Source organism: Lepidochelys kempii, chromosome 9 (genome assembly GCF_965140265.1).
Source record: "Lepidochelys kempii isolate rLepKem1 chromosome 9, rLepKem1.hap2, whole genome shotgun sequence".
Taxonomy (NCBI): Eukaryota; Metazoa; Chordata; order Testudines; family Cheloniidae; genus Lepidochelys; species Lepidochelys kempii.
In genome coordinates this window covers 49,000,982-49,016,040 of record NC_133264.1, presented here as the reverse complement: position 1 = coordinate 49,016,040, position 15,059 = coordinate 49,000,982, and the positions used below count along the sequence as shown (strand labels likewise).

Genomic DNA, 15,059 nt, shown 5'->3' with positions numbered 1-15,059 from the left:
TAGAAAACATGAACTACGAGGGAAGATTTTAAAAATTGGGTTTGTTTACTCTAGAAAAGAGAAGTCTGATGGGGAACATAATAGTTTTCAAGTACATGAAACATTGTTAGAAGGAGAAGAAAGAAAAATTGTTCTCATTAACCTCTGAGGATAGGACGAGAAGCAATGGGCTTAAATTGTAGCAAAGGAGGTTTAGGTTGGACAATAGGAGAAACTTCCTTTCTGTCAGGGTGGTTAAGCACTGGAATAAATTCCCTACATAGGTTATGGCATCTCAATCATTGGTGGTTTTTAAGAGCAGGTTAGACAAATACCTGTCAGGAATGGTCTAGATAAAAGACAGTTACCTTTTCCGTAACTGGTGTACTTTGAGATGTGTTGCTCATGTCCATTCCATATTAGGCGTGTGTGCTCGCCACATGCACCATTGCCAGAAGTTTTTTCCCTTAGCAGTATCCGTAGGGGAACTGGCTCTGGTGTCCTCTGGAGTGACACCAGCATGGCATGGTATAAGGGGCGCTGCTGACTCCTCCCACCCTCAGTTCCTTCTTGCTGGAAACTCCAACAGTGGGGAAGGAGGGTGGGTTGTGGAATGGACATGAGCAACACATCTCGAAGAACACCAGTTATGGAAAAGGTAACTGTCTTTTCTTCTTCAAGTGCTTGCTCATGTCCATTCCATATTAGGTGACTCCAAAGCAGTACCTCTGGAGGTGGGTAGGAGTTCACGGATGTGTAGATTGCAACACAGCTCTGCCGAACCCAGCATCGCCTCTGGCCTGCTGAGTGATGGCTTAATGAGAGGTTAACGTGCAAACAGAGGACCATATTGCAGCTCTACAGATGTCCTGGATAGGGATGTGCACCAGGAAGGCCACCAAAGACCCCTGCACTCTCGTTGAGTGGACTCTGACAATCAGCGGTGGCAGAACCCCCGCCAGGTAGTAACAGATCCATATGCATGAGATAATTCAATTGGAAATCCTCTGCGAGGACACCAGGTGACCCTTCATCCTATCCGCTGTAGTGATGGAGAGTTGAATCTATTTTCAGAAAAGCTTGGTACATTCTACGTAGAAAGTCAAGGCGCTCTGGACGTCCAGGGCACTGGTCTTGTGCCATTTGGGACAGAACACTGGAAGGAAAATGTCCCAGTTCATATGGAAGGTGGAGACCACCTTTGGCAGGAAGGCCGGGTGGGGCCACAACAGAACCGTATCTTTGTAGAAGACTGCGTACGGAGGTCCTGAGGTCAAGGCTTTAATTTTAGAGACCACCTTCCCAACGTCAACGCCACCAGGAATGTGACCTTCCATGACCGGTGGGAAAGGGAGCAGAACCTAGCAGCTCGAAGGGCGGGATCGTGAGCCTGGAGAGGACCAAGTCAAGATCCCACTGTGGGACAGGGATCCGCACCTGCGGGAAGAGTCTCTCGAGGCCTCTCGAAGAATCTGACTGCCATGTCATGAGAAAACACTGCCAGGCCCTGGATCAGTGGGTGAAAAGAGGAGATGGCCACGAGATGCACTCTAATGGAAGAGTGTGCCAGGTCCTGGTTCCTCAGATGAAGCAGGTAGTCTAAGACAGACTGTACAGAAGAGTGTGAGGAGACAAGCGGGAAAACCTTGTCCACTTGGCCAGCTAAGACAGTCTGGTTGAGGGCTTCCTGCTTCGCAGAAGGACCTGTTGGACTCCTTCCGAACAGGTCGGCTCCTCTGGGTTCAGCATGCAGCATCCATGCCAAGAGGTGGAAGGACATGAGGTTGGGGTGCAGGAGCCAATCTTGGTCCTGTGACATCAGATCCGGTCAGTTGGGCAAGTGCCAGGGAGGGATGAAAAAGATAACCTGTGCCTGTCACTCTTGATCTTTGCCAGGACCCTGCGGAAGAGAGGAATTGGAGGGAACATGTACATCAGGTTCCCTGACCACAACAGGAGGAAAGCACTGGGGAAGGAGTCCTTGCCCAGGCCTTGCCACGAACAAAACAGGTGGCATTTCCTGTTTAGCCTGGTGGTGAACAGGTCCACTTGAGGAGTTCCCCACCTCTGGAAGATCATGTAGGCTACCTCTGGGTGGAGCAACCACTCGTGGTGAGAGGAGAGGTCCCTGCTAAGGTGATCCGTTAACGTATTCTTGATGCCAGGGAGGTGACAAGCTTCCAGATGGATTTCGTGGCTGATGCAGAAGTCCCATAGACAGAGTGCCCCTTGCCTGTTGATGAGAACACGGAGGCTGTGTTGTCTGTCAGGACTCTCACCACCTTGCCCGAGAGGTGAAGTAGGAAGACTCCACATACCAAGGGCACTGCCCTGAGTTCTTTGACGTTTATGTGTAACATCATCTCCTCCGGGGACCACATACCCTGAGTCTGGAGGTCGCTGAGGTGCATGACCCAACCGAAGTCCGAAGCGTCTGATACAAACTTGATGGAGTGATGGGGGGTGTCAAATGGAACCCCCTCTAGGGCGGTCATGCGATCGGTCCACCATCGCAGTGAGGTGAGCACTGTCGGGAGAATGGTAACGACCTTGTCCAGGTGATCTCTGGAGTGGGCACAGACCATCGCCAGCCATTGCTGCAGGGGCTGCATCCGGAGCCTGGCATGGCGGACAATGTATGTGCACGCTGCCATGTAACCCAGCAGGCACAGGCAAACCCTGGCTGTAATCGGGGGGGAACACTGAGACCTCCACAATTAGGTCCGTCAACGTCTGGAACATTTCGAGTGGCAGGAATGCTCTGGCACAGGTCGAGTCGCGCACCACTCCGATGAACTCTATCCTTTGAACCGAAACTAACGTAGACTTTTTGTCATTCACCAGTAGGTCCAGGGAGTGGCACATGGCTTGCAGCACCGCAACATCCTACTGCACTAGGCAGCACAGCACGCGGAGGAGGTGACCAGCCCTCTGTGAAGAAAAAAGTGGTTCGGGACTATTTAGAAAAGCTGGACAATCACAAGTCCATGGGGCTGGATGCGCTGCATCCGAGAGTGCTAAAGGAGTTGGCGGATGTGATTGCAGAGCCATTGGCCATTATCTTTGAAAACTCATGGCGATCGGGGGAAGTCCCGGACAACTGGAAAAAGGCTAATGTAGTGCCCATCTTTAAAAAAGGAAAGGAGGAGGATCCTGGGAACTACAGGCCAGTCAGCCTCACCTCAGTCCCTGGAAAAATCATGGAGCAGGTAGGTCCTTAAGGAATCAATTCTGAAGCACTGAGAGGAGAGGAAAGTGATCAGGAACAGTCAGCACGGATTCACCAAGGGCAAGTCATGCCTGACTAATTGAATTGCCTTCTATGATGAGATAACTGGCTCTGTGGATGAGGGGAAAGCGGTGGACGTGTTGTTCCTTGACTTTAGCAAAGCTCTTGACACGGTCTCCTACAGTATTCTTGCCAGCAAGTTAAAGTAGTATGGGCTGGATGAATGGACTATAAGGTGGATAGAAAGTTGGCTAGATTGTCGGGCTTAACGGATAGTGATCAATGGCTCCATGTCTAGTTGGCAGCTGGTATCAACTGGAGTGTCCCAAGGGTCGGTCCTCAGGCCGGTTTTGTTCAATATCTTCATAAATGATCTGGAGGAGGATGTGGATTGCACCCTCAGCAAGTTTGCAGATGACACTAAACTGGGAAGAGAGGTAGATATGCTGGAGGGCAGGGATAGGATACAGAGGGACCTAGACAAATTAGAGGATTGGGCCAAAAGAAATCTGATGAGGTTCAACAAGGACAAGTGCAGAGTCCTGCACTTAGGATGGAAGAATCCCATGCACCGCTACAGACTACTGACCGAATGGCTCGGCAGCAGTTCGGCAGACAAGGACCTAAGGGTTACAGTGGACGAGAAGCTGGATATGAGTCAACAGTGTGCCCTTGTTGCCAAGAAGGCCAATGGCATTTTGGGATGTATATGTAGGGGCACTGCCAGCAGATCGAGGGACGTGATTGTTCCCCTCTATTCCACATTGGTGAGGCCTCCTCTGGAGTACTGTGTCCAGTTTTGGGCCCCACACTACAAGAAGGATGTGGAAAAATTGGAAAGAGTCCAACGGAGGGCAACAAAAATGATTAGGGGACTGGAACACATGACTTATGAGGAGAGGCTGAGGGAACTGGGATTGTTTAGTCTGCGGAAGAGAAGAATGAGGGGGGATTTGATAGCTGCTTTCAACTACCTGAAAGGGGGTTCCAAAGAGGATGGATCTAGACTGTTCTCAGTGGTAGAAGATGACAGAACAAGGAGTAATGGTCTCAAGTTGCAGTGGGACAGGTTTAGGTTGGATATTAGGAAAAACTTTTTCACTAGGAGGGTGGTGAAGCACTGGAATGCATTACCTAGGGAGGTGATGGAATCTCCTTCCTTGGAAGTTTTTAAGGTCCGGCTTGACAAAGCCCTGGCTGGGATGATTTAGTTGGGGATTGGTCCTGCTTTGAGCAGGGCGTTGGACTAGATGACCTCCTGAGGTCCCTTCCAACCCTGATATTCTATGATTCTATGATCCTTTTGGATCTGAGACCTGGAGTTGCCCTTGACTAGCCAGTCATCAAGGTACAAGTAGAACTGGATACCCCGACACCTGAGGTAAGCAACCACCACCACCAAGCACTTGGTATACACTCTGGGTGCTGTCACCAGGCCAAACTGGAGGACCGCAAACTAGTAGTGGTGGGGGCCCATCATAAACTGGAGGAAGCGTCTGTGACCATGAAAGATCGCTATGTGAAAGTATGCGTCCTTCAAGTCGAGGGCAGCATACCAGTCTCACGAATCCAGGGTAGGGATGACAGAAGCCAAGGAGATGACGAGGAACCTTAGCTTCTTTAGACACTTGTTGAGGTCCCTCAGGTCCATGATAGGCCGCAGACTCCCCTTGGCCTTTGGGATTAAGAAGTACTGGGAACAGAACTCCTTGTTCCTGTACTCAAGAGGAACCTCTTCCACTGCACCCAATTGCAGCAACCTCTTTACCTCCTGTGTGAGGAGACTCTCATGAGAAGGGCCCCTAAAGAGGGATGGGGAAGCTGGGGTGGTAGAAGTAAACTGTAGGGTATAACCCTCCACCACAGTATTGAGGACCCAGCAGTCTGAAGTTATAGCTGTCTATGCAGGGAGGAAAAAGAAAGGTGATTGGAGAACAGTGGGATAGACGGATCTGGGGTAAAGTATGGTAGGTCGCCCTCGAGCGCACCCTCAAAATGCTCGCTTGCCCTCCTGCTTATTGCGGGTTGAGCCTGACTGGGCAGAAGGAGGAGGTTGGTGGCCCAGGCAGCACTTGTAGACCCTACTCTTCTTATGGGGGACAGGGAGGGGGGGCTCCCAGAGGGGTTGACTCGCTTGGCCCTGAGATTGCTCCCGTTTGAACCACTTACAGGCTGGACCTGGAACATATAGCCTGAGTTTTCAGGGTAGTGCAGGAGTCCTTAAGACCATGCAGTTTACTGTCTGTCTATTCGGCAAACAGGACCTGGCCGTCAAAGGGGCAGTCCTACAATGATTGCTGAGCCTCCACTGACAGACCCGAGAGGAGCACCCAGGATGCCCTTTGCATGAAGATGGCTGAGGCCATGGTGCGAGCTACGGAGTCTGCTGTGTCCAAGGCTGCTTGGAGGGCCGCTTTTGCTACAGCTGTGCCCTCTTCAAGGATCACCCGGAATTCCTTCTTGGAATTGGGAGATCTCCCCTTCGCGGACATCTTGGGCTTCTTGGCTGGGGAGGGAGATTGGTGCCAGCTAGTAGACAGCACCAGTGGGGCGCTCCGTACTGACGCTGTGGTGCTTGGGGCTGAGTTGGATCTCTGCTCCAGTGCCGGGGTCCACGTCGATTCCATCAGGAGTGCCCTGAGACGGCTGTCTCTCTCCTTTTTCGTTCTGGGTTGAATGACTTACAGATGCGACACTTGTTGCTTATGTGTCCTTTTTATAGACATCTTAAACAGCTAATGTGCAGGTCTCTGATGGACACGGGCCGCTTACAACGATGGCATGGTTTAAAGCCTGGGGATGGGGGCATGCCATCCCTAGACTGAGTCCCGTCCTGGACCAACAACAGTAACTCCTCGCTTAACGTTGTAGTTATGTTCCTGAAAAATGCTACTTTAAGTGAGACGATGTTAAGAGAATCCAATTTCCCCATAAGAATTAATGTAAATGGGGGGATGAGGTTCAAGGGAATTTTTTTTTTTTTTGCCAGAAAAAAGACTATTGTATGTGTGTATATATATATTCATGCTGCCTTGTAGAGTGTGAGGCTACATTAACAACTATGTGTTAACCCTTGAGGGCTCGGCCGAGTGCTAGTTCATCATTTAGCAGTAAGGCATGCCCTGGGAAATATCCCACCCTCTGACTCCACCACCTCAGCCAAGCTTCACAATCATCACTGTTGTGTACAGTATTAAATTGTTTAAAACGTATACCGTGTGTGTGTGAGTGAGAGAGACAGATGCGCATTGCCCCTTTGTATGCTGAACCCACTCAGAATACATTGCCTTTTTAAGTAGATCAGCAAGTTGAGAAAGCAGCTGCTGCCAGCAAGCTCCCTCTGTCCTGAGCCCTGTCATGTCCCATCCACTCCGCTCTGTGTAGGTGGGGGGCAGGAGCAGGGGAAGGGGGACACCCTGACATTAGCACCCCTCTTCCTGCCCTCCCCCCCGCGCACAGCAAGCAGGAGGCTCCCGGGAGCAGCTCCAAGCAGAGAGCAGGAGCAGCACATGGCAGTGAGGGAAGGGACAGCTGAACTGCTGGCAACTGATAGCCTGCTATGCAGTTGCTGCATGGGGAACTTAGGGAGCGGGGAGCTGATGGGGGGCTGCCAGTCCACCTTGGTTCCAAGCCCCCACCACTAGCTCCAATGGGCTGCTCTTTCTGCAAGCAGTGAGCAAAGCAGGCGGCTGCCAAACAATGTTAAAATGGAGCATTGCGCAACTTTAAGAGAGCATGTTCTCTAATTGACCAGCAATATAACAACGAAACGACATTAACTGGGACGACGTTAAGTGAGGAGTTACTGTAACGAGAACTAATACTAAGGGTAAATACTAAATTATATACAACTACTTTACAAAGAAACCTTCGTGAGACACACTGAACTAAGCGAAAGCTAGATGAAGCAGCAGCAGTTCCAGCACCATCACTGGTGGCAAGAAGGAACTGAGGGTGGGGGGAGCTGGCAGTGCCCCTTATACCGCGCCATGCTGGTGTCACTCCAGAGGGCACCAGGGACAGTCCCCTACGGATACTGCTAAGGGAAAAATTTCCGGCACCGGTGTATGTGGCGAGCACACACACCTAATATAGAATGAACATGACCAACACTCAAAGAAGAATACTTAGTTCTGTCATGACTGCAGGGGACTGCATTAGAAGACGTCTCTAGGTCTACTGCAGTCCCACAATTCTATGACTCTATAATGGATCAGACCAATGGTCCATCTAGCCCAGTATTCTGTCTTCCGACAGTGGCCAATACCAGGTGCTTCAGAGGGAATGAATAGAACAGGCAATCAAGTGATCCATCCCATCATCCACTCCGAGCTTCTGGCAAACAGAGACTAAGGACACTTGGAGCATGCTGTTGTATCCCTGCCGCTCCTGGCTAATAGCCATTGATGGACTTATCCATGAACTTATCTAGTTCTTTTTTGAACCCTGTTATAGTTTTGGCCTTCACAACATTCCCTAGCAACGAGTTCCACACGTTGACTATGTGTTGTGTGAAGAAGTATTTCCTTTTGTTTTAAATCTGCTGCCTATTAATTTCATTTGGTGACCCCTAGTTCTTGTGTTATGAGAAGGAGCGAATAACACTTCCTCATTTACTTTCTCCATACCAGTCATGATTTTACAGACCTCTATCAGATTCCCCCTTAGTCATCTCTTCACCAAGTTGAAAAGTCCCAGTCTTATTAATCTCTCCTCATGAAGAAGCTGTTCCATAACCCTAATAATTTTTGTTGCCCTTCTGTGTATCTTTTCCAATTCCAAAACATCTTTTTGAGAGGGGGCGACCAGAACTGCAAGCAGTATTCAAGATGTAGGCATACCATGGATTAATACAGAGGGATTATGATATTTTCTGTCTTATTATCTATCCCTTTCCTAATGGTTCCTAACATTTGGTTAGCTTTTTTGACTGTCGCTGTAGATTGAGTGAATGTTTTCAGAGAACTATCCACAATTATTCCAAGATCTCTGAGTGACAACAGCTAATTTAAACCCCATCATTATGTATGTATAGCTGGGATTATGTTTTCCAATGTGCATTACTTTGCATTTATCAACACTGAATTTCATCTTCCATTTTCTTACCCAGTCACAATCAATTTGTATACGATTAATGAGAACCTCCATTATGGTGTTTTTAAAAAGTTTCCGTGCAGCTTTCAGATATTTCACTTTGGGGACTGTACCTTTTAATTTCTGCTGAACCAGTTTCCTCATTTTTGTGTAATACCCCTGTCTGAAATTAAATGCTACTGTGGTGGGCTTCTTTGGTGTTTTATGCCCCACAGGGATGTTAACTTTAATTACATCATCATCACTATTACCAAGCATTTCAGCTATAGTCACCTCTTGGACCAGAACCTGTACTCCACTTAGGACTAAATCAAGAATTACCTCTCCCTTTATGGGTTCCAGGACTAGTTGCTCCAAGAAGCAGTCATTTAAGGTATCAAGAAACTTTATCTCTGCATCCCACCCACTCAATATGGGGATAGTTGAAATCCCCCATTATTACTGAGTTTTTTATAGCCTCGCCAATCTCCCTGAGCATTCCACAGTCATCCTCACCATTCTGGTCAGGTGGTTGGTAGTATGTCCCTAGTGCTATAATCTTATTATTCAAGCATGGAATTTCTATCCAGAGAGATTCTATTGGACTGTTTGGTTCATTTAAGATCTTTACTATATTTGATTCTCTGCTTTCTTTCACATATATAGTGCTACTCCCCCACCAGCATGACCTATTCTGTCATTCCTATATATAGTCTACCGGGGTATTACTGTGTCCCATTGATTATCATTTCACCAAGTTTCTGTGATGCCTATTATATCAATATCATCATTTAATACAAGGCACTCAAATTCATCAATTTTAGTTTACAGACTTATAAAATTTGTCACTTTTTCAGCTGTCTGCCATTATGTGATGTAAACGAATGGGACTCTTTCATTTGACTGTTTCTCCCCTAAGGAACATCTCTGTCTGAACCATGTACTCCTTCACAACTGTCGGCTTTCCCCCAGCCCTAAGTTTAAAAACTTTATCACCTTTTTAATTTTACATGCCAGCAATCTGCTTCTGTTTTGGTTTATGTGGAGCCATGCTTCCTACATATGCTCCTCCTTTTCCAAAAGGTTCCCCAGTTCCTAATAAAATCTAAATCCCTCCTCCCTTCACCATTATCTCATCCATGCATTTAGACCCTGTAGTTCTGCCCATCTAACTGGACCTGTGTGTGGAAATGGAAGCATTTCAGAGAACGCTATCATGGAAATCCTGGATTTCAATCTCTTACCTAGCAGCCTAAATTTGGCCTCCAGGACCTCTCCCCTACTTACCCTATGTCATTGGTACCTATATGTATTACAACCACTGGTTCCTCCCGAGCACTATACATAAGCCTGTCTAGATGTCTAAAGACATCTGCAACCTTCGCCCGGCAGGAAATTCACCATGCCATTCTTTCAGTCATCACAAACCCGGTTATTTATATTTCTAATGATCGAATCCCCCATTACTATTACCTAATCATCAAATCTCCCATTACTATTACAAAGGGATGGAGGCCTCAGTGACAATGAAAAGGAGTCAGGGATTATTGCTGACTACCAACTGAATGTGAGCTTCTCAATGCTGTGGGCAAAAGGGCTGATGTGATTCTTGCACGTACAAATAGGGGAGAATACTGAATACGTAGAGATAGGTGATATTACTTAGAGTACACAGTACTGGTGAGACCACCACTGGAATACTTTGTCCAGTTCTGGTGTCCACACTTCAAAAAGGATGTTGAAAAATTTTAAAGGGCTCAGAGTAAAACTAAAGAATGATTCATGATCTAGAAAGCCTGCCTTACAATAAAAAATGAAAGTAGCTCAACTACTTAGCTTATTGAAGATTAAGAGGCTACTTGACTATGGTCCATAATTGCCTACGCAGGAAGAAGATACTTGATAGAGGTCTCTGACTGCTAAAAGTAAAGGTATAAAAAGATCCAGTGGCTGGAAACTGAAGACTGGAAATAAGATGTTAATTTTTAAACACTCAGGTAACTAATCATTGGAACAGATTACCAAGAGATGTGGCAAATTCTACATTACTAGAAATCTTTAAATCAAGACTGGATCTCTCTCTAAGAGGCTAGATCAGCCACAAATTATTGTGATAGATGCAGGAAGTCACTGGGTGAAGCTGTATGGCCCGTTATACAGATCAAACTGGATGATTACAAAGATCTCTTCTGGCCTTTATACCTATGGATCTGTGAACTGTAAGATACAGTCTTAAAAGATAACAAATATAGCCTTAGATATATTTAAATGTAGTACCTGAAAAAATCAGGGAGGTAACTATTTACTTTCAAAGATTTCATTCTGAAAGTTTATATAGGGTGACATTGTTCAAAGTTAATTATTTGTGTAAGATGCTCCTTGTCTAAAAACCTTTCATAATGGCTTAGCCTCCACAAGGTCACAGCACTGACTTTAATCCACAGTCATGTTTTCCACAAGCATATACCAACAGATATAGTTTAAACTATGTATTTACTTACATGTTAGCCCCGAGGGACCAAATTCTCAAAGCCTTAGACAGAACATGTATGCATCTGTGTGTGCACTCAGACATGCAGTTTTGAGTAAAACTGTGGAATTTTGCTCAGCCTCTCTCTTTGAATCAGGCTTTGAAAATTTAGTTTCAGACTGCCAGCAAATAGCCATTAGAGGTACCACTGCCACCAAATCCAAATTCATACAGTATGATGTTGTCCCAGAAATACCACTTCACGACAACATTGTGCAATCAAATCACCATTCTTCATTGGTACTTGACCCATCCAGGATGGATTTCAAAAACAAAAGCATATGGTAGAGCCCAGACTCCAAAGGATTCGGTGGAATAAAAACCACTCACAGGCCCTTTCAGCTACATAATCAAGTTTTCAGCACATACTTGACTTACTTCTATCCAGGTCAGCTCATCTATGCTCCCCTTTTCACCAGCTCTTTCTTTTAAGATGTCTTCATTTTCTTTTGTTTGGCAAAATGGCTGCTTGCCTCTAAGTCAAGCTCTATTTCAATTACTGGATTTTAACTTTATAGAGCACCCAGATATGTTGTGGCAGTTTTCTATATATCTCTATATACCACACAAAAACAACAATAGGCACCCAAAAAACGTGTATTGCATACTTTTGTGTGTGTGTGTGTGTGTGTGTATCTATCTATATATGAATACATATAATTTCTATAATAAAATTAATACTGATTGCTTTTATAACTGATGTGAAATCAAAATCTCAAGCAGTTTTAATGCCTTACTTTGTAGGACGTGGAACTTAATAGGTGAGCAATATTCTGAACTGCTCCATGGTTAAACAAGATTGTCTGATGATCTGGACCCTATAAAGGGAAAAAAAGGAGTATTTATTCTTTTAAAAAACAAATGTGGAAGAGGCTTCCTGTTAACTGTAACTTCAGTAAGTACTAAAATGCAGGTTTTCCTGCCATTCTTTGCTTTGTACATTGGAAATGTGCTAGTTTCTTTACCGTCAGAAGCTAACTTTCTGTTACATCTGTTGAGCTTGACCTACTTATTTATAGCCATTTTCATTCTCATTCTTGAAAGGAAATACCAAAACTAGAGAGATTAGGAGTAGAGTGAGTGAAGTTATAACATTTTAATTAATGAAGGATGAGTTCTACAATAATTGACAATGGGGATTTTATTTTTCATAGCTGATATAGGGCTGCTAGCAATATACTGTTTCAATCTTTGCAATATTATATAAGATTCTCAATAATCTACAACACCTCTTCCATTGCTAATCCCATGCATTTTCAGCAATAACAACCCCAGAAAAGATAGCAAGTAACCAATTCTAAAACTGTTCCCATATATCAGAATGTGCATCAACTGACAGTGTGGCGAGAGTAGTGTCTCACTCCTACACTAGTAACTCCTACACATGTAATCTAGATTTAAAAAGTTTTTTATAATACTATTTCAAATACATCAACTGTAAAGACAGCTCACCAACCTTAAGTACTTAAAGAGCAAGTAAAAATAAGCGTCTGAGGTGTTAAACATTTTTCAGTTTTCAAAAACTCAGTTTGAAATCAATTCAAGTCCAAATACTGATCCCATGTCTCCTCTACAGTACAAAAGTCTCAAGATCTCTGTGGTCTGGCCAGGCTGTATGGAGGCAGAGGAGGAATGGAACTCTCAGGGGACATCCCACCCTCAGCAGTCTCAGTGAATCCTAGGTGATCAGTGAGCTCTTCCTCCCCTGGAAGTTGAGTGCATGACTCTACTCCCACTGCCTCTTCCCATGACAACCCACCTTTGAGGGCAGGACTGCCCCAACCTGCAGAACTGGCTGGCAACTTCAAAACAGAGACATCAGATGGGGATGATGGGCCTCATCAAGACAGAGGATGTCTGGAGGAAAAAGGCACAACCCTGACAGACTCCTCCCTGCTCCCATTCCAGGGGATACCTTTGTTCCCCATTCCTGGTTTACACTATACCCCATGGCTGCTTGACAGGAGCTGCTATGCCCTCAAGGCTATAGTGGTCTCTGCTTAGCTTTTGCATGGGAAGAGAAGGGCAGGACCCCCAGTCACCACACACCGCCGCTTTTAATAGCTCCTTGTATCCATTCCTGTGGAACAACTCTATGGCCCCTTGCACACCAATCTGATCATCCTCTATACTGGTCAGGCCAGTGTACAATCCCTATATGGGGGAGTAAAGGGACTAGTACTGTCTTTACAAATGTGTAAGAGTCAGGTTTTGGCTCATAGAGTTAAATTTCTAAATAGAGTCAACAGCCGTGACAGCATGTGTCACCACAAACTACATAATTCCTAACAATAAACTTCAGTATAAACACCCTAGAATAAAATATGTATCTCCAGTATCTGCTCTGGCGCTCCCACATTGGTATGATGTCTACTCTGTGCACAGCCTCTGTAGCCATCTGATTGGCTGAAAGAGAGAAAGGTGGGAAACACCAAATTTGACCTGCAAAACACTGCCTGATTTTCTTGATTGATTTGCAACCTAAATGCTAATGGTCTTCCTGCCAGAATGAAGATTTCAGTATTCTGTTTCATACTTATACCAACTTGGCACACATGAACTACAGACCTCTGTGCATCTGACAATGGTAGAGACATTTCACTTCCAAGCTTCTGAAGAGTCATTAAAAACAGTTTGTTTTTTTTAAAAGGTATTATGAAAAATATTTTTAGTACTTCATTTATAATTATCCCTTTCCAGAAAAACCATGAAAATTATTTTTACGTATAACATATCTGATGCTTTAAGATGCTTCAGCTGCTACCACTGACAACTTCCTATCAAAAAATGCAATTAAAATACCTTTTTTTGCTGTAGAAAAACACTTACATTGGCACACAGAAGTGGCTGAGGCGATGATTTAAAGCCGCAGCTATGCCAGTGTCGAAGCTGAAGAAGAGATATTAAAAGACGGGGGGAGAAATGAATGAAATTGAAATCAAGAATTGCTTTAACTTGTTTTTGTAACCTGATAAATATATCACTTATCTAGTTCCCATGTGCCAGATTTTCAAAGAGAATCATCTAATTTGTTGTGTGTAAATACCACCATGAATACACAAATGAGTTATTTGTGTGCACTCATGGCTAGTTAGCTGCACAACTAGACATGCATGCAAAAAATATTCAGTTTGGACATGCACTTAAAGTGTTTCCTTGAACAAATCAGGTATGCTTAATATATGTATACATATCTTTGAAAATCTGACTTTGTATTAATAGCCCAAATTTAAGAACTCTACTGTCAGGCTTATTCAACAATAAATAGTAAGTTGTTTTAAATCTAGACATGTGAAGACTTGATTATACACTATATAACTCATTTTTAATTTCAGATATCTCAGAAACTGTGTCAATAATGAGGGATAATTGCTTTTGTTACTCTGAGTACAATGGTGGAGTTCTAGGACCTATTTTAATGATACTGTGCCTGTCCTCCAAAGATTCAAGGTATTTCAGTTTTAAATCTTCCTTGGATGTAGCATTTGGGGAACAGAAACAACAGTTCTTGATTACACATCATTCACTACTTACAGATCATCATAAAAAGTTGACTTTCAACAAAATAGCATGGCCTATTACAGATGATGTTCAAAAGAACCATGTAACAAACAATTTATGATGACAAACATCAAAAAGACTCGAAAATATCTTTGGATGCTACAGACTCTTATGCAGAAGTTCAACACAAGGCCTACAAACTAGCTACAGCCCACTTACATCCTTAGAATGAGGCTTAAGAGGGATTTAGCTAGTTCATAAGCGTTGTGCTGTACTGCTGCAGGGGGTGAATTTCATTTATCCTGCATAGCTGATCAAGGTGTTATTTAAACAGTAATAGCAATTACATTCAAATGAAATTTCCAGTGCTAATTTTCAAAATTTTGGTACCATACAATCATGCATCAAAAAAATAGGCCTTTTAAAAATAAAAAGCTCACTTTGACAATTAAAAGTAGTAATAAAGCTTCTTCATTTATGCCACCTTCCCTGAAAACAGATTAACTGTGACAGAGAGAACCTGAACCCCGAATGCCCTTCCAACGTAAGTTTCAACATGCATTTTACAATGCTTTGTGCATTATTGTAGCTTAGTTTTCAATTAAATTGATTTTGTTTATTTTATAGGCAGATGGTGTCCAAGATTTGTATGTAAAGAACAGGCCACCCACTTGTCCCAAGAACCAGCATTCCCCTTCATGTCCATCCAAAATCTCTCCAGAGTCGTCATTCTGTCAGTCATTGCCA

The 15,059-nt window shown here is 44.4% G+C and overlaps 1 protein-coding gene across 14 annotated transcripts in view; it reads right to left on the bottom strand.

The window, feature by feature from the left end:
• Positions 1 to 15,059, bottom strand: part of ARMC8 (armadillo repeat containing 8) — a 181,839-nt gene that overhangs the window by 83,140 nt on the left and 83,640 nt on the right. For 9 of the 14 annotated variants that reach the window (XM_073360247.1, XM_073360252.1, XM_073360248.1 and 6 more), the window contains 2 exons: positions 13,641 to 13,700; positions 11,549 to 11,629 (listed from right to left, as the gene is read on the bottom strand). In XM_073360247.1, the coding sequence (XP_073216348.1) occupies positions 11,549 to 11,629; positions 13,641 to 13,700 (141 nt within the window). The remainder of the gene's footprint in view (positions 1 to 11,548; positions 11,630 to 13,640; positions 13,701 to 15,059) is intronic. The other 5 variants (XM_073360250.1, XM_073360258.1, XM_073360254.1 and 2 more) reach the window with 1 other exon arrangement.